Consider the following 21,212-nt stretch of genomic DNA (forward strand, 5'->3'; position numbering starts at 1 on the left):
CTCTCAAATTAAAATGATAAGAACTTGGCTGGGTGCGGTGGCTCAAGCCTGTAATCCCAGCACTTTGGGAGGCCGAGACGGGTGGATCACGAGGTCAGGAGATTGAGACCATCCTGGCTAACATGGTGAGACCCCGTCTCTACTAAAAAATACAAAAAAAAAACTAGCTGGGCGTGGTGGCGAGCGCCTGTAGTCCCAGCTACTTGGGAGGCTGAGGCAGGAGAATGGCGTGGACCAGGGAGGCGGAGCTTGCAGTGAGCTGAGATCCGGCCACTGCACTCCAGCCTGGGCTACAGAGCAAGACTCCGTCTCAAAAAAAAAAAAAATGATAAGAACTAAGTTGTCCGTATCCCTGGTTCTTACAGTACTATGGGAATGCAATTACACTGTCCCAACCAACATTTCACCCTTCTCAGTAGGAAGACCAACCCTCCTGTGGTTTGCTTTGGATTGAAAAGTTTCTCAGGAGATGAGACTTTCAACGCTAAAACTGGGGCAGGCCTGGGCAAACCAGGATGGATGATCACCCTACTTGCAGAATTTCCTCCCTCTTCAACAGTACCCTTGATGTTTATCTTAACCTGATACCTCTCTGTTAATGTGACTTAGGAGATTTGCACTGGGATTTACAGACGGCGCCACAACACTTCTTTTGCCAATTCTCATCATATTCAAGGGTCAGAAATTTTTGCAAACTGCCTAAGAAATATTTATAATACATTTTTCAGAATCTGAGAACCTAGGGTACATCATAAAGTATGAAAGACAAGTCAGGCAGGGTGCGGTGGCTCATACCTGTAATCCTAGCACTTTGGGAGGCCGAGGCTGGCAGATCACCTGAGGTCAGGTGGTCAAGACCAGCCTGGCCAACATGGCGAAACCCCATCTCTATTAAAAATACAAAAATTAAGTTGGGTTTTGTGGCAGGCAACTGTAATCCCAACTACTTGGGAGACTGAGGCAGGAGAATCGCTTCAATCTGAGAGGTAGAGGTTAGAGTGAGCCAAGATTGTGCCACTGCACTCTAGCCTGGGCAACAGAGCAAGACTCCGTCTTAAAAAAACTAAAAAAATAAACTTTGCGAGTGCATGTATAGATATTTTCAATATTTTCAATAAATGTCAGTTTACAAACTAAAGGAAATATTCATCACTCTGAGGATAACAAATTCTACCTCTGGCTTACCCTGTAAACATGATTATGTCTAAGGTCTCTATAGGTCTTGGCAACAGCTCTTCAATTAAATTTGCACCAGGAGCTACTGAAAGCAAGAAAATTCAGTGATTGTTCCTTCTAAAAAGTGAAATTTAATATATACAAGTATACCTTGTTTTAGGATCTGACTGCAGGATTGCAAAGTTGCATCCACTTGGATCTGTGCTGACACTAACAGCTCTATGTGCAAAGGTAAGTTTCTCAAGTCGAATTCTTTCATACACACTATTTATATCAGAGACATAAGACACATCTGATGAGGAATTGTGAAGGTTTGATAAAATCTCTGTTAAAAAAAAAAAACTACCATTAATCAAGGCTTTACTGAAACCACTAAAATGATTGAGAAGTAAATGGAATAGAAAAGCAGTTAGAAAACTATGGAAATCTTTTTCATATATATTCAGTGTTTTTGAAGAACTACATCCTCTCTTCAACACATTTTGCACTGAATATATTGGTTGTATTATATAGGAAATTTTTGGTGGATCGATTCTAAAATATCCATGATTCCATCTCTTTCAACAAACACATCCTCCATACTGCAACCGAAGTTACCCTTCTAAAAAGCAAATCTAGTGTCATACTAGCTTTTAAAATTCAACTTAAACTTCCTGTTGCCCAAAGGGAAAAAAATTCTCCAACTTGGATTAAAAATATATAAATCTAGTGTCTTCATAATCTGCTTGTTTATTTGCTTCCTGCCTTTCTCTTCCCCCTTTCTTGCATGTATTCAGAAAATATGTGAGTGACCAAACAGGGCTACTGTGGTATCATCAGTCTGGTGATATAGTAATGAAGAAGACAGACATGTTCCTGCTCTCATAGAGTACACAATCTAGCAGGGAAGATAGACATTACACAAATTATTATATCATTGCAAGTAAAATCAAGGTTATGAAGGCAAAGGATACAGTGCTTCCACAAAGATATGAAATTTACATGAATGAAATGATTCTGGCTGTAGTGTGAAGAATGTTTAAGGTAAACAAAGAATAGATATAAAGAGGCCATTTAAGGAATTACTGTAAATCCAGGAAAAGAATTAAAAGATGATATAGACTAGGTTGTAGCAATGAATCTGTAAAAAAGTGGAAAGATATAAGAAACATTTGAGAAAGAGAACAAAACTTGATGACTGATTAATTCTAGCGTAAGGGAAATCTGAGTGTCAAAGATAATAATTTACTGAAATAGAAAACACTGAGAAGCAGAAGTTGGAGCATGAGATCATGAATTCAGTTTCAGATCACTAAATATGTCTGACACACTTCTAAAGACTTCCATACGTTGAACCTATGTTCTAGTTACTCTCACAAATTAATCCATTTTAGTCATATGGGGCTTTACTAATCTTCCTCTGACACTCAGTCATTCCAATTTCTATGCTCTCAAGAAACTTACTATGTGGATATTAACATTAGTCTCAGTGAACTGCAAGTATTTATATACATGTCTATTGCCCCTACAAGCCTATGAGTGCCTCAGAATAGAGGCCCATTTTATATATTTTTGCATCTTTAAAATTTTCCCCTATATCTGGCACATAGTAAATATATATTAAATGTTTACAGACTTGAATAATCTATAAAGAAATAAAAGAAATACAACTAAATCATTAAACTTTACGAAAGTCATTTCTCTGTGGCTTTATGATTTTGAAGAACACATTTATAATTTTCTGAGTAATTATAAACATTCTTGATTTGGTTTTGGCACACGATAACTGAGTTATTCATACAACAGGTGATTTAATGAGTGACTACAATGTGCCAGGAAATATGCCAAAGGCTAAGGATATAGAAGAATATTCATGGCCCTTGCCATCACTAACCTTACACTACAATTGGAAACAGGCATTAAAAAAACTAATCACAAAGATAAATACATAAAGGTAAAACCTAATAATACTTGTCAGTTGAACCTAATACTTGTCAAATTAAAGGATAATTGAAACGTACTTTTACGTATCGTTCACATATATGAACTGACCTTTCTTTTCAGAACTCTTTCTTTTTTCTTCAAACCATCTCCCTCTAAATCCTTCTCCATCTTGCGTAACAAACAGAATTTCATTTTTATTTAAAGCAATATCAGAAATGAAGACCTGACGTGGATAGGCCCATCGACACTGCTTCATAGAACTGTTGACTGATCTCCAGCAAAACACCTAAAACAAAACCAAATCATATTGAAATATAAAGCAAGTAGCATTTGACCAACCAAAACCTTAAATCAAGATACCAAGAGACAATGCTGTTAAAATAAAAGCTCTCATTAGTATGTTTCAATGTTCATTCTTCCACAGAAAAGACAAATACTATAATAAAAATCAAGATGATTTTAAAGAAATATCTTTCAGAAAAGTATATTAAGCAAGCCTGAAGCATTAGAAATTATTTCAAAGGCACTCCTCTTAAGAAGTAGCAATTTCCAGTACTACTTGTTTGGGGCAAACTGATCTGCTATAATGCTAAAGAAAAACAAAATCTTAAAGCTACAACTTACAAGTCAGGCTTCCTGTAGTACTATCTCTTTACAAGAAGAATGATCCCCCTATGAAAATCCAAACTTTACTCTCAAGAAAAAAGTAAATGTATGCATAACTCAATTATATAACTAAAACAAAATCTTAGAAAAATCATTACAGAATTCAATGGTTGTATATGGTTCTGCAAACCTCAGAGTCCCTGAAAAGTAGCTCCAGGGAACTTGCTAAGGGATGGAGAATGATGAGAGATGGGGTATCAGGCTTCCCAATCCACAGTAGCAATTGTTTTATCTGTTTCATATACTGGTACTCCAAGCACAATTTCATTTGAAAAACTAGAAGTGCTAATTTTTAAAAGTTCAATTCCCTCATAATCAAGTTAAGAAAACTAGAACACAAAATGGTTATCTGACAAGGTCACTAAAAAGTTATTCACACAAAAAGACTATACTGATTGACACTGATGCTTTTAGAGCTTGGTTTTCTTAGTGAGACTCTAGTTTGCAGGAAGTAAACACCCAGAAGTATAAGCTATATCCATTTTAAGTGATACACATCCCAAAATCAAATATAACTTTTTATACTCAACTATTTTACGTAACCCCATTTGTTTCCTTCCACTAGTACAAATTGGAGCTCTAATTCCTTTTTTTCTTCAACTTTTAAGTTCAGGGGTACATGAGCAGGATGTGCAGGTTTGTTACATAGGTAAACGTGTGCCATGGTGGTTTGCTGCACAGAGCATCACATCACCCAAGTATTACGCCCACCATCCAACAGCTATTCTTCCTGATGTAGAGCTCTAATATTTAAACCCAGTTACTACTATTAAACTCATCTTCATTCTCCATCCCTATAAAGTATGCCTGTAACGACCCAGTAGGTGGAGTTTTATGATTAATTCCTCAATTTCTAAAATGTCAAACTTTACAGCACATTATAAACCTTGAAAAACATTATTTTAATTTTATAAGTAAAACCAGAAAGTTATCTGTGTTTTTCTACCCACACTGTGTGTTTTTCAGTATCATTAGTGTATAATATATACTTTTAAATATAATTTTTAAAATCTGTATTATTTAGAGATGGCTCCCACTCTCCCACCCTTCAAAAAAAATTTAGAGATATATTTTATATAATATACAAATACATCAATTAAAGCATATATTTTGGAAAATTTTTTTAATATTTCAAATTAATAAATTTATTAGAGAAATGTACTGGTATGTTTGCATAAGGAACTAAAATTAGAACTTTTCATTTAAGAGATAAGAAATTCCTTACACACTAGTGATCTGAAAATCTTTCATATATAATGTGGATAGTTATAATGTATACACATATTATAATGCATACATTTGTATAAAATTAAATCTGGAAAAAAATTTCCAACTATGCAACAAATGTATCATATTGCCTGATCTTTGCTTTTTTAAGAATAGTTATGTGAGGCCAGGCACAGTGGCTCACACCTGTAATCCCAGTAATCTGTGGGGCCGGGGAGGGCAGATCACTTGAGGCCAGGAGTTTGAGACCAGCCTGGCCAACATGGCAAAATCCCATCTCTACTAAAAATACAAAAACTAGCAAGGCGTGGTGGCACATGCTTGTAATCCCTGCTACTCAGGAGGCTGAGACATGAGGATCGCCTGAACCCAGGAGGTGGAGGTTGCAACGAGCCAAGATCATGACACTGCAATCTAGCCTGGCCAATAGAGCGAGACTGTCTCAAAAAAAAAAAAAAAAAAAAATTTATAGTTACATTACATATCTCATATTTATGCAATTCAGTATCATTTATCAGTATTCAGTGTAAATAACATCAAAATCTTTCATTTTAAGCACAATAAATTTTTTGATTACAGTTTAACAAATCAGTATTGTGCAACACTAGATTAAATGTTGTCTGTCATACTATCTCTAAATCCCAGCTCCATACTAATTAGTAATGGATGCCTCAAATATACTTATTTTGGCACCCAGCAGTAATCATCAAAGTCAACAGGAATCGTCACTAACATAGCAATACATTTTCATGTTACCAGGTCTGCCATAGCTATCAACCGAGAGTAAGATTATACTTTTACATAATATATACTTACCCTTCCAGCTCCATCCATTGCAAGAATGCAAATTCGACCCCCATTTTCTTTCAAATGTTCAGGATCAACCTTGTATTCCATATGACCCCCAGACACAAGAACTTTCTTCAAGTTCAATTGTCTAGATTAAAAAAAAAATTCTAGATTAATATGTTCTCTAAAATACACATGCCTAAACTTCAAGGAAGTTACTATTCAAACAATCTACAGGCAATTATTGTGAAAGGTGAAGTAAAATGATTTGGTCTTTGGTATATCTAGTCTTCCATTCTGTAAATTTCCCCTACAAGGTGGCTGTTCCTTTCTATGGCAAGTCTTTTTCCCTCAAATGCCTTTACCCACACAAACACACATATTAAATGCCTGAAGTTCCACTTGCTAATTCAAACATTCACTCTGGAGTTTAAATAACTGGTATGGGCTGGGTGCAGTGACTCACGCCTATAATCCCAGCACTTTGGGAGGCCAAGGCCAGTGGATCATTTGAGGCCAGAAGTTCGAGACCAGTCTGGCCAACATGGTGAAACTCGAGCTCTACTAAGACACAAAAATCAGCTGGGCATGGTGATGCGTGCCTGTAGTCCCAGCTACTTGGGAGGCTGAGGCAGAAGAATCACTTGAACCAGGGAGGCAGAGGTTGCAGTGAGCAGAGATCACACCAGTGCACTCCAGCCTGGGTGACAGAGAGAGACTCTGTCTTAAAAAATTAATAAATAATAAACAAATAACTAGTATAGCTATAAGCTCCTAAGTGCATCTGTATTTTAACAGAAAAGACAAATTTTAAACCTCAAAATAGAAATGCTTAATTTCAAAAATGGCTAATCCTAAACAGATATGGCTACCATGAAAATCATCTGTACTGCTATTCAATAACTCATTCATTAGCTACACATTTCATTATATCTGCACATTTGATGTGCATAGCAATATATGAACTCTGCCTGCTGCTACTCCAATGACTGTTCTCCCTTTTAAAGGAAAAAGAAACTTTTCAAAATTACTATATTGTATAACTTAATCTGTAACAAAATAATTTACTTAATGTAAACTTGGATATAACATATTTATGTGATTTAATGTTATATAGGCAAGTTTTATAAATGTCAACTAAAAATACAACTTAATATCTTACGTATCACCTCAAACTCAGGAAAAAATCTATTTACTCAGTTTTAAGAAACATATTCACATTTTCATGTTTATATAACTAAAATATAACCTAAAATTGAAGTCAAAAGTAACTTTCTGCCAGGTACAGTGGCTCACACCTGTAATCTCAGCATTTTGGGAGGCCAAGGTGGACGAATCATGTAAGGTCAGGAGTGCGAGACCAACCTGGCCAAAATGGCGAAACCCCATCTCTACTAAAAATACAAAAAAATTTGCTGGGCATGGCAGCAGGTGCCTGTAATCCCAGCTAATTGGGAGGCTGAGGCAGGAGAATCGCCTGAACCTGAGAGGTGGAGGTTACAGTGAGCGGAGATCGTGTCACTATACTCCAGCCTGGGCAACAGAGCAAGACAATGTCTCAAAAAAAAAAAAAAAAAGGAACTGTTATACAAAGAAGGCAAGTTTTTACAAACTGATAGACATTTTCTGTTCATGAGTACCTTCATGGATGGTATCTGTTTTACATTATCAAAAGTATTTTGTTGCATTTAAATTTAAATCCCTAATTGTTTTAAAAGTTAGACAGCTATTCTCTAGAAATCCTGTACACAACTGCTTCCACTAGTTGAGCTATCCACTTCCAAGAATCATTTATATTTGCACGAAGACCTATTTCAGTACTTGTATTTATTTAAACTAATAATGTATATATTTATAATGAATTTCTCATAGTAAAACACTATATAAATGGCAAAATATTAGTCTGAAACCTGTCTATAAAAGTTGAATACTTTGGAATGACACAATAAATATGCGCAGCAAAAAACTGTCAATAAATTATCAATTATAAAAGATTCAAAATGTATTAAAAATGTAGAATTCTGCACTTACATTACTTCACAATTGTTTTTAAGCACTGGTTCCTTAAATCATTCAAAATGAAATGACAGGTGACACATTATGAGTATGGTTTATATGAAAAGACAGGGAATTCCAGTTGGTGCACCCACCCATACTTAAAACTTTATAAAGCTGGAAGCAGTGGCTCACACCTATAATCCCAGCACTTTGGGAGGCTAAGGCAGGAGGGACGCTTGAACCCAGGAGTTCAAGACTAGCCTGGGCCACACAGCGAGAACCTGTCTCAATTAAAAAGAAAAAAAAACACTTTATGATTCTCTGCTTTGACTTGTCAACCAACTGCTACTTTACTGCATTCCATTATAACATTTTTTAAATATATATATACTTATCAGTTATAAACACTGAGTCTGGTTAGAGGGCTCATGACATATGATTATATTTTAAAGACAAATACACGTATAATGTAAAAAAGGCTACAGAGAAACCAATGATAAGAGTGTCACAAATCAAGAATTAAGATTAATATATTTCTGTGCACTGAAAGCATAAAAAAAGAAAAAACATATATCTCATATTTAACTACATATTAAACATAATTCAGAAATACCACTTTACAACTTACACAGAGATTTTATATATATTCACTAGATCCATGCCAAAAGACAAAAAAGAAAGACAAAAATTCCTGATGTTTCTCCTCATTCAATATTTTCCATTTGACATTTATAGAACATAGCCTAAAGCTGACACTCAGATATTTGCTGGAAGAGTTGAATTATTATTAAAGTTATGTTTCTTTCACAGAAATACACATACTTAGAAGCCATCTTCTTACACTGATAGTCTGCAAGTAAGTAAATATCTCCCCTTGTGGTAACACAGACTGTAGCTCCATCACTTGCAGCAACCAAAGACAGAGCGATGTCTTTATGGTGAAGGGCAGAGACCTGACGAGGAGCAGTTACACACTTTTCTCCATTGGGATCTAGCAAACAACCTAAAAAATGATACAAATAAGCAAATCACAAAATAGCTCTTTTAAGCTATTTGGCCAAGCACAGTGTCTCATGACTATAATCTCAGCACTTTGGGAGGCCAAGGTAGGCAGATCGCTTGAGCCCTGGAGCTCGAGACCAGCCTGTGCAACATGGTGAAACCCCATCTCTACAAAAAAATAGCCCAGCATGGTGGTAAGGGCCTGTGGTCCCAGCTACTTGGGAGGCTGAGATGGGAGGATAGTTTGAGCCCAGGAGGCCAAGGCTTCAGTGAGCCGTGATCGCACCCTGAACTCCAGCTGGGATGACAGAGTGAGACTTTGTCTCAAAAAAACAAAAAAAGTCACTCATAATCTCATTCTAATCAATAAAAATTAAAAAGAAAAGATAATTTTTTAAAGAGTCCAATTTAATTTCCAGATATTGTCATCAAGGATTTCTTACCCAGTTGTCCACCATTTAGTCCCATAGTGTAAACAGCTTCTCTAGTCCATAGGACTGTATGAAACCTGCCTGCTGCAACGCCAATGATTGTCCTTCCTTTCAGATATTTTGCCTGTATCTATTCAAAGACAAATAAAACTGCAATTTACTATGTATCTATGACCTACTACAATTTTTTAAAGATCCAGCAGACCAGCAAATATATGGTATACTTGCTGTTAGTGGCCCCCTCAAGTGCAAATGGCAGTTGTCACTAATAGATCTCAGCACTCGTACTAAGACCTGAATCCTTCTCGGAACACAAAACATTGTGACGCAGCCACTTTCAGTCAGCAGTTTTAACATACAGAAAATTGGCATGGTATAAGAATCAAATTATTAAACTTTTAGCTATTTTTCTTTTTCTAACAAGCAATATGCAAAACAGCTAGTCTCATTCTTAATAGAAAACAGTACTTTTAAATTAGATATTTCCACGGTCTCTCAACAGTGGCATTATTGACATTTGGGGCTAGATGATTTTTTTGTCATGAGATTGTCCTGTGCACTACTGTGCACCTTCTGGAGATGGCTGTGCACATGAGAGTAAAACAGTAGAATAAAGAATACTGGTTTTTGAACCCATGTCCCCTAACATCAACTTGTCACATGTGATATCTATGCAGAGGCAGATTTAATGAAGCAAATAAAACTTATGTCTCTGGGTTCCTCACTTGCCTGAACCCATTTGGTATTGATAAATTTCATATTTTTTCTTAAGGAGGGCCTAAAAGTGTTTAAGTTTCAAACCCAAAATATCTGGACCTCCCTTTGCTTATGAATACTTAAAAGATGCAGTTTGGTGGCTAATCTCCCAAATGCAGAATTTCCCAAGTGCTTTCTTTCTTCCTCCAAACAAATGCTAATATGTACTATGTTTAATTTCTCCCGTTAAAAATAAAGACAACAGGCTTGGTGCGGTGGCTCACGCCTGTAATCCCAGCATTTTGGGAGGCTGAGGCGGGCACATCACCTGAGGTCAGGAGTTTGAGACCAGCCTGGTCAACATGACAAAACCCTGTCTCTACTAAAAATACAAAAGAATAAAATAAAAATTAGCCAGGTACGGTGGTGTGTGCCTGTAATCCCAGCTACTCAGAAGGCTGAGGCAAGACAATCGCTTGAACCCGAGGGGCAGAGGTTGCAGTCAGCCAAGATCATGCCACTATACTCCAGCCCGGGCAACAGAGAAAGACTCTGTCTCAAACAAAATAATAATAATAATAATAAATAATAAAGACAATATATACCACTGAAGATAAAGCTAAATAACAGAAATAAAATAAGTTGCTCTGTCAATAACCTACATTTTTTTGTCCATATAGGTTTTATTGCAAATGTAAAAGCTTATTATTTAAAGGAGTAAAGCTTACCTGTCTGGGTACATTACAACTGGAAGGTGGAGGAATAATTCCCAATTGATGAAAAATGTTTAGACCAAATGTATAAACACATCCATCTTCAGTTAACACAACAGTATGATCCTCAGCAGCTGCCACTTGGGAACAACTATGACCATTCAGTCCTTCCACAAGCCGAGGGACCTACAAAATAAAATGAACTTTAGTACACTACATTAACCATTTATACAGATATGCAAGTAGAATTTGATGATGCTACATCTAAAATGACATGAAATGACATGACTGATACATGGCTGTATCGATCATAGGTAAATTCTACATTTCAGCAAAGGGTAGATGAGTTAAAAGAATATGGTTGTAAGTTTATCAGCAAAATGCAAAAGCCCAGTAAGACATTTCAGTGAAATAATTCAATTCAACAAATGATTTTTGAGCCTTTACCATACACCAAGTGCAAATTTGTTTGGTATGAATAAAGGGAACTCATCAAAGTATACACTGGTACATTGAAAAAAACAAAAATACAGAATCAATGCTTCCCTTCAGGGAGTAACCAAACATATAGTATCATATTCCTTTGGAGTCATTTAAATGTCCTGAGTTCAAATCTTACTTCTGTCACTACCTATTTGATCTCAACCAAATGTCTTAACCTCTCTGTACCTCATTTTCTTCATCTGAAAACAGTAATCAGTCAATAAATGATTGCTATTACTAGTATCATCATCATGCATAAAATGAAGACAATACTTGTGCCTCACAGGGCTGTTGTGAGGCTTAGGTAATAATTATATATGAAAAGCACAAACAATACTTAGAACAAAATAAACCCTCAAAAATGGAAGCTATTATCATTATAGCTTTCCCCTTTTTTAAAGCACCATTTAATAGATAAGTATACCAGAAGTCCCCACATGAAAAAAAAATTAAAATAACCTAGTGAACCAATTTTCTGATAGGTAATGTACTAGGTCTCTTCTAATTAGCACTAAGTTTCAGTAGCATTAATATCAATTTTGTGACTATATAATGAAAATACTGGCTCAGTTTTTAGACCACAGAAATCTTAATGAAAAGTTAAAAACAAAAACCAGAACTACTTCAGGAAAAGTGTTTTACAATTAGTATGCCTTCTTTTTGTTGTTGTTGTTGTTGTTTGTTTGTTGTGAGATGGAGTTTAGCTCTTGTTGCCCAGGCTGGAGTGCAATGGTGGGATCTCGGCTTACCACAACCTCTGCCTCCCAGGTTCAAGCAATTCTCCTGCCTCAGCCTCCCGAGTAGCTGGGATTACAGGCATGTGCCACCACGTCCAGCTAATTTTGCATTTTTAATAGAGACAGGGGTTCTCCATGTTGGTCAGGCTGGCCTCGAACTCCCGACCTCAGGTGATCCGCCTGCCTCGGCCTCCCAAAGTATTGGGATTACAGGCATGAGTCACTGCGCCTGGCCTAGTCTGCCTTCTTTTATTTCAACTGTAGAAACATTTTAAAGCTTATATACACTCCTGACTCGGTATTTGCTATAACCAAAGTATTACTTTTTTAATCCTTTTGCATTGTATGTAAACCCTTAATTTGAACGTGATATACCAGGAAACAGATTTTTTTAAATCTATTATCAATTGGTGTATTATTTCGTCCTTACAGTTGAAAAAAAAAAACTTAGTTAACTGTTTCTTTCAGCTTATCAGCAGTTTTCTAAAGTTACCTAAACAGTGTAATGACATTTCAATTACCAAGCATGTCTGTTCATCTCCATGTCCTAATCGCCCTCCAGGACCATGACCACAGGTATAAACCTGCCCTTTCTGAGAGAGAAACACGGAGTGAAATTTACAAAGCACCACCTAAGGGAAAACAAGAGAATATTAGTAAACGTCTCTGAATAAAATATATTTTATGAAAAAGAAAGAATATTGTTAATTATTTAAACAGGATAATGGATACAAGGGGAATTCATAAGATTTAAATTTCCACATTTTACGTTTTCTGTAATAAAAATAAAAGATATATATGCTTTGTTTTAAAATTATGTCTGAAAACATTGACATGAAAAAACAGAACAAAGAAAGAATTAAGCATGTTACCCACAGAAGAGATTACTCAAAGGAAAATATAATTTTAAATCTTCAATTCCAAAACTTAGTAGCCAATTGTTTTCCAATTTCATGAAATACCAAATAGAAAGAAATGAGCAGAGTGCAACAGGAAGCATAAAGATTACCAAATAGTGATATATGGTATTAATAAAAATAACAGAAACATCTTCAGAGTGTTTTTAAAAAACAATAATGCCATTTATACATAGTGTGGGGGGCACTATGTCCTTCACCTTATCTCTAGTTTTATCAACACATCTTTAATATTATACATTTATAATTATTTTAATAAATAATTTTATATTTATTTTCAAGTTTTTCTCTTTCCTTTCCCACTTCCTTTTTCCTTATCTGCCTCAATCTCAGTACCCTCCCTTGCCCCTGATACACAGACTTACCATTCACATACTACAGAAGACAAAGATACTGAAACAGTTGAACTGCTTCAGCAGAACACAATACAGGAAATGATCAGCAGTTTTAAATATATATATATTTACATATCTAACCCCGGGCCACATTTTGCTATTTTCCAAGCTCTGATATTCATTATACTCGCTTTACCTTAATAATATTTTTTAAATCTTCTCATTTTTGAAAATTGTTTGCATTCATATTTCTTACAACATCTGCAAATATTTCTAACTTAGGATATAAAAAGATGAGTAAGAAATAAAGAAACCCTAAAATCATTTCCAGAAAGTCAAGGTGATTTGGAAAACAAAAAAATTATAAGCTAAACAAGCTCTAAATATTTACACATATCCTAGACCACTCGGAATTTTGTAAGCACAATATAGCTAGCAAAAAAAAAAAAAAAAGTAATGCAAAGATTATTATCTGATTTAGCTGTACCACAAATACCTACAAAGTTTAAAAATAAAATCCAAATTTGTATTTTAAATTTACAATTTGTCAGTGAAATTCATTTTATGAAATGAGAAAGAATACATTTCATTCAATTTTATATTCAATATTAGAATGCCATCCTACAATTGCTGGCTTCTACTACTAAACAACAGTTACAATACTAGACAGTTTTAAGTCATCTAACTTTAAAATCCCAGAAATTTTTTTTTTTTTTTTTTTTTTTTTTGAGACAGAGTCTCACTCTGTCACCCAGGCTGGAGTACAGTGGTGCGATCTCGGCTCACTGTGATCTCCGCCTCCCGGGTTCACGCCATTCTCCTGCCTCAGCCTCCCGAACAGGCGCCCACCACCACGCCTGGCTAATTTTCTGTATTTTTGATACAGATGGGGTTTCACTGTATTACCAGGATGATCTCGATCTCCTGACCTTGTGATCTGCACACCTCGGCCTCCCAAAGCGCTGGGATTACAGATGTGAACTAACGCGCCCGGTCTAATACCCCTGAATTTTTAAATGAGAACTGAACATGGATTTTCACTTTAATTATCTGGAATATATAATACTAACATTAATAATCTCTATCTCATAGTAGTTAATTCATTTGGTACTGCATAATACAGAATCAGCCCCTTTTCAATAACTAATGGGGCTCTCTATATAACTGGTACTCAGTTAATATTCCCATACTTGCTTTCTCTTCCCTGACTGAAATTTATACTGATTTCTTTCCTCTCAAACCTATCCACTATGCTTGCTTCACCCTCATTCTGTGGTAAATAAAATCCCTTAGATCCTTAATACCTTCACAAAATACACCCATTGCCTTGCCTTACCTGAAATGTGGCTTTCTCTTTGAGTACACTAGTTCACTCACAACCCTCGCAAATGGAATATACTCAAATATTCCAAACTACATATTTCTTAGAATCAGACATTTCAATCACCCTCTGGTTTCCTAATGCCATCATGATTCCTTCACTTTTGTCTTTAAAATCCCTGCTCCGTAACAGTTCATGAAATAAAGGTATATCACGTACTGCCTCAGAAAAGGAAAAACAGGTGTCTTTCTTGTGCCACAATTCCAATCAATCATTAGTGGCTGCTAATGGTTGGATTACCATTTTAAGGAGGAGTCTGAGGACCCGCTCAAGCTCAGCATTAAAAAAATTTTCTGATTAGCATGTCTGCAAAAAGCTCTAGACTAGGTGTGAGCAGCTTGTATACTTGCTGCCCCTGCTCTGATTTCTCACCATCTTGCTCACCCCCCTCACATTCACTAAAGACTTGGACACCAAGCTTGATTCTTGCCCATTACAAGTCCTTTCATTATCTTAAGTTCCTTCCAGGTCTATGTAGATGACCCACTAGAATATTAGCTTTCATGATACCATTCTACTCCCTACTTCTCTGGCCACTTTTCATTCCTATATGGGCTTTTATTCCTGTTCTCTCAAAATTTAATATTCTCTAGAGTTTAAGGATTCTATTGCTTTTTTTGTTCAATTGGTGGTTGTGATACATTAGGTTGCGACTTTTAGTTTAAAAAACAGTGCTCTATGGAACCCTAAATATAGTGGTCATATAGTTTATCATGCAAACATTTTTGAGAATGAAAGAGGATACTAACAATTACACTAGGAAAATAATCATAAATCAGAACTGTCCTGGGCAAACTAGGGATATGTTGTCAAATAGCTCTAAAAACTGTCTAAGAATTCAATCTCAGGATATAAGCTAAGTATTGTTATATATGTCATATATGAATAATAGGTGAAAGTTAGAAAGAGCCAGTACTATAGTGATAAAAACACTCCAAGCTCATATTCTGGATCAAAGAAGTTTTATGAACTTCAAAATGCAGAAAGAATATAACTAGGAAGTTGTAGGAAATATAAGCTGAAACGGTAATTTAGGAAGACTGAAAAAGTTCTTACATTCCAAGTCACAGAGTTTGGACTTTATCCAAAGGTGATTTAGCTATAAAGACATAATTACCTCTTTTTTAAGACAAATAATTCTGGAGAAGAATATTATCGGGGTTGGAAATGAATGGAGCCAAAGAGTCAAATTGGGACACTGTTGTCACTGTCCAAAAAAAGACCTTGAAAAGGACATGGCACTTAGGTTCATGAGACAGAGAAGAACTAAATAGACATGCTCTGAGGTATCATCTTCAGGATTTATAAATTGAGATTTATAGCATTAAAAATTGAATAGGGTAGTTTAGGAGTGGCAAAAATAACACTTTAGATATTCTAAATTTAAATATCTTGAAAGAATACCCACAGTACGACAAATAAAGTTCAAGAGAAAGACTGGGGCTAGAGATACACATACATACACAAGTATACACAATGTTATATAGAAAGATTTGTCAACAGTAGCTGTATCTAGGGAAGCAGAAGATATCATGCATTATAAGGATGTAAGGCCACAGACCAAATCTTTACAATTACTTACATTTAAGAACTCAGGTTCACAAAAAGCATCCCTCGTGCCTACAGCACCTGAGGGCAAATTTTTGAACTCCACACTTCCAAAACATTGCTTATCTGTCTCCGCAAGTGATGAAATTTTAGTTCTACTATCTACTATCCAATCTGAGAACTGAGACTTAGACATTTAATTATTTATTGCTTGTCAGTGAGAATATAAATAAACAGAATGACTGGCAGTTTACCAGACCGTCAGTTATAAAACTCTATAGCCTTTCCAGACTGCTGTCATCCAACTTCACATCAGATTAAACATATTCTCTTCATGATAAATAGCTTGGAACCTAAAAACATTATTTTGTTACAGAAAAATGAAAGAAGTGTGTTGTTTTCTAAATTGAAATTATTTTATGTTTTAATGCCACCAAAAAAAAAACTGTTGTTCACTTATCAAAAATAACACTGAGCTTCAACAACAAATTCACTTGAGAAACAGCTTACAGAATTCTAATGTTCGTTAAATAGAAAAGCTAGAAAATCAAGAGCAGCTCTACCCTCTTAAACTACTATCTGTATAACATTTTCTAATTTCTAACACTAATTGCACAAATATCTTATATTTTAGGGTATTTTACAAAGTCTAAATATAGTTAAGGCTAACAATATCTAAAATAAAATTAGTAAAGTTCTATTGATTGATTACAACATTAAAATGTTACCGTACCTTAAACAAAGTTATGTAACTCACATGAAAAGCTGAACAATCAAATACCAAAGTTCTTTCTCATCTCTAAAAGTATGCAGATTGTACTTCAAAATACCTGCTTGATATAAATCCCACTCCTGGAGAACAGATCCACCAACTCTGGATGATGTTTGCTATTCTGGCTTCCATGACCCAGGGTAAAATTTGTATTATCGCCCCAAGTATAAACATCTGTAGGATCTAAAATAAAAATTAGTTTTTATACTTTTTTATGTTTTAAAACAAATATAAGAACTAATTTAACTACAATATTTGAAAGATGCCAACACTCTTTTGTGAAGGAATCTATTAATATGATATTAGGTAATTCTAGAAATAGAAAATCCAAATCATAGTACAGGCCTGTCTCAATGCAAGCAATCAAACATTTGTTCCTTGCTTCTTTTTTTTTTTTTTAAACAATTGAGACAAGGTCTGACTATGTTGCCCAGGCTGGTCTTCACTTCCCGGGCTCAAGTGATCCTTCCACCTCGGCCCCCCAAAGTGCTAGGATTACAGGCATGAGCCACTCTGCCCAGGCTGTTCCTTGTTTCTTTAGCAGCTAAAGTTTAACTGCCAAATGAGTAAAATACCACCGGTCATATCTGCTTAGTTTCCATGAAAATAATATATAGACCTATATCAAATGTAAGATATTATTAATCCATGCAGACAAAGGTTCTAAATGTAGCAAATGTGGTTTTATTGTTTGTACAGGAACACTAATTTTCAATACTTTGTTTTTCATAGACACAAAATCAAATTAGTGATTAGGGTAAAGCCCATTAAACTGGAATAGAAATCACAGCTAAGTTCATGATATAAATCTTCATTTTTATTTTAGAAGATGAATAAAGTCCTAGAATGGAATTATCACTGTTACCTGCAACACAGCATCCAGGGTAGAAATGAAAATACGGAATGTGTCCTTACTCAGCTTGCTCACTAGTTAAATGCAAACTATACACTGCCCCAGTTAAATCTTTTCTTTTCTGCCAATTCCCACTTCCAAATCTAAAAGTGCAAACAAACTGGAGGGATAAGTGAATCTGAGAATGTGCGAATAAAAGAATAATTGGGGCTGGGCACGGTGGCATACGCCTGTAATCCCAGCACTTTGAGAGGCCAAGGCAGGAGGATCACTTGAGTCCAGGAGTTCCAGGTCACCCCAGTCAACATGGCAAAACCTCATCTCTATAAAAAAAAAATATAAAAATTGGCCGCATGCAGTGGCTCATACCTGTAATCCCAGCACTTTGGGAGGCCAAGGCAGGCGGATCACCTGAGGTCAGGAGTTCGAGACCAACCTGACCAACATGAAGAAACTGCATCTCTACTAAAAATACAAAATTAGCCGGGTGTGGTGGTGCATGCCTGTAATCCCAGCTACTCGGGAGGCTGAGAGAGGAGAATCTCTCAGCTTGAACCTGGGAGGCAGAAGTTGCAGCGAGCCAAGATCGCACCATTGCACTCCAGCCTGTGCAACAAGAGCGAAACTCTATCTCCAAAAAAAAAAACAATTAACTGAGCATGACGGCATGGGTCTGTATTCCTAGCTACTTGGAGGGCTGAAGCGAGAGGATCGCTTAAGCTCAGAAGGCTGAAGCTGCAATAAGCCGTGTTCATGCCACTGCACTCCAGCCTGACTGACAAAGCGAGACCCTATCTCAACAACAACCACAAAAATGATAATTTCCAGAGACCCTATCTTAACAACAACAAAAGGAAGAACAATTTCCATTCTTTTTTCCTTCTACCTCAATGCTGATGTTACTTTCTGAATATATATCAATTACTTTACAGTAGTTACGATTGTAACAGTCCTCCCATTTTAGATTGTACTTTTATAGACATAAATATGGATTCAAATTTTAAAATGCAAAATGTGTTCTGAATATCAAACAAAAAACATCCAACATATATTTCTTTGCAGATAACCACACACAAATAAATTTCCCGACTACTTTAAGAAGAATAAAATTTCATTAAAATTTTCTAAGCTAAGCTGCACCTTAATGGAATACATTTGTGAATTTTTTTTTTTTTTTTTTTTTTTGAGACGAAGTCTAGCTCTATCACCCAGGCTGGAGTGCAGTGGTGAGATCTCAACTCACCGGTTCAAGCGATTCTTCCTGCTTCTCAGCCTCTCAAGTAGCTTGGATTACCTGCCACCGCGCCCGGCTAATTTTTGTATTTTTAGTAAAGACGGGGTTGTACCATGTTGGTCAGGCTCGAACTCCTGACCTCAAGTGATTCGCCTGCCTCAGCCTACCAAATTACTGGGATTACAGGTGTCAGCCACAGCGCCCAGCCCATTTGTGAAATTTTCTTACCAGTATTCTCGAACTCCTGACCTCAAGTGATCTGCCTACCTCAGCCTACCAAATTGCCAGGATTACAGGTGTAAGCCACAGCGCCCAACCCATTTGTGAAATTTTCTTACCAGTATTCTTGAATACTACATGACTTGGTCTATCCTTCATTACAAGATCCAAAGCTGACAAGCCTTCTTTATCTTGAATATACAGACTAACACCATGCTAAAACAAACAAACAAAAAAATACATAAATATATATATATATAAAATCAATTACCTATAATCAGTAACTTTCTTTTTTTTTTTTTTTTTTTTTTTTGAGAAAGAGTTTCGCTCTTGTTGCCCAGGCTGGAGTGGTGCAATGGCACGATCTTGGCTCACTGCAACCTCCACCTCCCAGGTTCAAGCGATTCTCCTGCCTCAGCCTCCCAAGTAGCTGGGATTACAGGCATCCGCCACCATGCCCGTCTAATTTTGTATTTTTAGTAGAGACGGGGTTTCTCCATGTTGGTCAGGATGGTCTCAACCTTCTGACCTCAGGTGATCCACCTGCCTTGGCCTCCCAGAGTGCTAGGATTACAGGTGTGAGCCACCACGCCTGGCCATCTTCCTATTCTTATATACCAAAAAGTCAGATAATCAATCCCATAAATACACTGAAAAAAAAATTTAATAACTTATCTCTCATATTCACACACATTTTTCTCTCACATACTGCAGAGAATAATTAAGAAAAATCACATATCCAACTCTTGCTGGAATAAGGAAGGACCAGAACATGTGAAGAAATACAAAATTAACACTTTAAATAAAAATTAACTACAAGCGAACTTTTTTTTTTTTGCGACGGAGTCCCGCCTTGTCACCCAGGCTGGATTGCAATGGCACGATCTCAGCTCACTGCAACCTCCGCCTCCCGGGTTCAAACGATTCTTCTGACTCAGCCTCCCAAGTAGCTGGGATTACAGGTGCCCGCCACCATGCCCAGCTAAATTTTGTATTTTTAGTAGAGATGGGGTTTTACCATGTTGGCCAGGCTGGCCTCAAACTCCTGACCTCGTGATCAGCCCACCTCAGCCTCCTAAAGTGCTGGGATTACAGGTGTGAGCCACCACTCCCGGCCATGTGAACATTTTTGATGGTAAAGCAGGTCTGATACCACTTTAATACCCCATAAATGCATTGTCCCTACAAGTCCCTAGCTCTGGGTTTCTGTCTGTGTGGGACTACATGTGAACATAAACATTTAACTCTTTTTGTGTTTGAGGAGCCATACTCTCCCGGGCGCGGTAGCTCATGACTATAACCCCAGCACTTTGGGAGGTGGGCAGATTGTCTGATATCAGGAGTTCAACATCAGCCTGGCCAACATGGTGAAACCCCATCTCTAGTAAAAATACAAAAATTAGCCAAGTGTGATGGTGCATGCCTATAATCCCAGCTACTTGGGAGACTGAGGCATGAGAATCACTTGAACCCAGGACACAGGTTGCAGTGAGCCAAGATCGCACCATTGCACTCCAGCGTGGGCAACAAGAGCAAAACTTCATCTCAAAAAAAAAAAAAAAAAAAACTATCTGGTAAAGGAGAGACATAAAATTTCAAATCAGTTTATTATATTTAGCTTATACTTACTCTATTTTAGTTTGAGGAATTTTTTGTTATTTATTATTTGACAGTTAATTCTTTAAGACCTGTTTATTCTGTGAGGTATCTGATATCCCTTCAATATCTTTTGTTTATGTTACCATAGTTGGTTCCAACTGCATGCAAAAATAATTCGAATATATCAATATTTATCAAGCATTTTCCTATTGGTTCATTAATTTTTTTTGTTTTTTGTTTTTGAGACGGAGTCTAGTTCTGTTGCCCAGGCTGAAGTGCAGTGGTGTGATCTCGGCTCACTGCAACCTCCATCTCCTGGGTTCAAGCAATTCTCCTGCCTCAGCCTTCCCAGTAGCTGGGATTACAGGTATGTGCCACCACGCCCAGCTACTTTTATTATTTTTAGTAGAGATGAGGTTTTGCCATGTTGCCCAGGCTGGTCTCAAACTCCTGACTTCAGGTGATCTGCCCGCCTCGGCCTCTAAAAGTGCTGGAATTACGGATGTGAGCCAC

At 36.5% G+C, this 21,212-nt stretch overlaps 1 protein-coding gene across 2 annotated transcripts in view; it reads right to left on the bottom strand.

Moving 5' to 3' along the window:
* Positions 1-21,212, bottom strand: part of IBTK (inhibitor of Bruton tyrosine kinase) — a 78,396-nt gene that overhangs the window by 45,910 nt on the left and 11,274 nt on the right. For both annotated transcript variants that reach the window (XM_003897844.5, NM_001302104.1), the window contains 9 exons: positions 19,220-19,316; positions 16,853-16,977; positions 12,363-12,473; positions 10,637-10,807; positions 9,225-9,342; positions 8,602-8,782; positions 5,809-5,929; positions 3,208-3,385; positions 1,327-1,501 (listed from right to left, as the gene is read on the bottom strand). In XM_003897844.5, the coding sequence (XP_003897893.2) occupies positions 1,327-1,501; positions 3,208-3,385; positions 5,809-5,929; positions 8,602-8,782; positions 9,225-9,342; positions 10,637-10,807; positions 12,363-12,473; positions 16,853-16,977; positions 19,220-19,316 (1,277 nt within the window). The remainder of the gene's footprint in view (positions 1-1,326; positions 1,502-3,207; positions 3,386-5,808; positions 5,930-8,601; positions 8,783-9,224; positions 9,343-10,636; positions 10,808-12,362; positions 12,474-16,852; positions 16,978-19,219; positions 19,317-21,212) is intronic.

The sequence above is a fragment of the Papio anubis genome, chromosome 6, assembly GCF_008728515.1.
Source record: "Papio anubis isolate 15944 chromosome 6, Panubis1.0, whole genome shotgun sequence".
NCBI classification, from domain to species: Eukaryota; Metazoa; Chordata; class Mammalia; order Primates; family Cercopithecidae; genus Papio; species Papio anubis.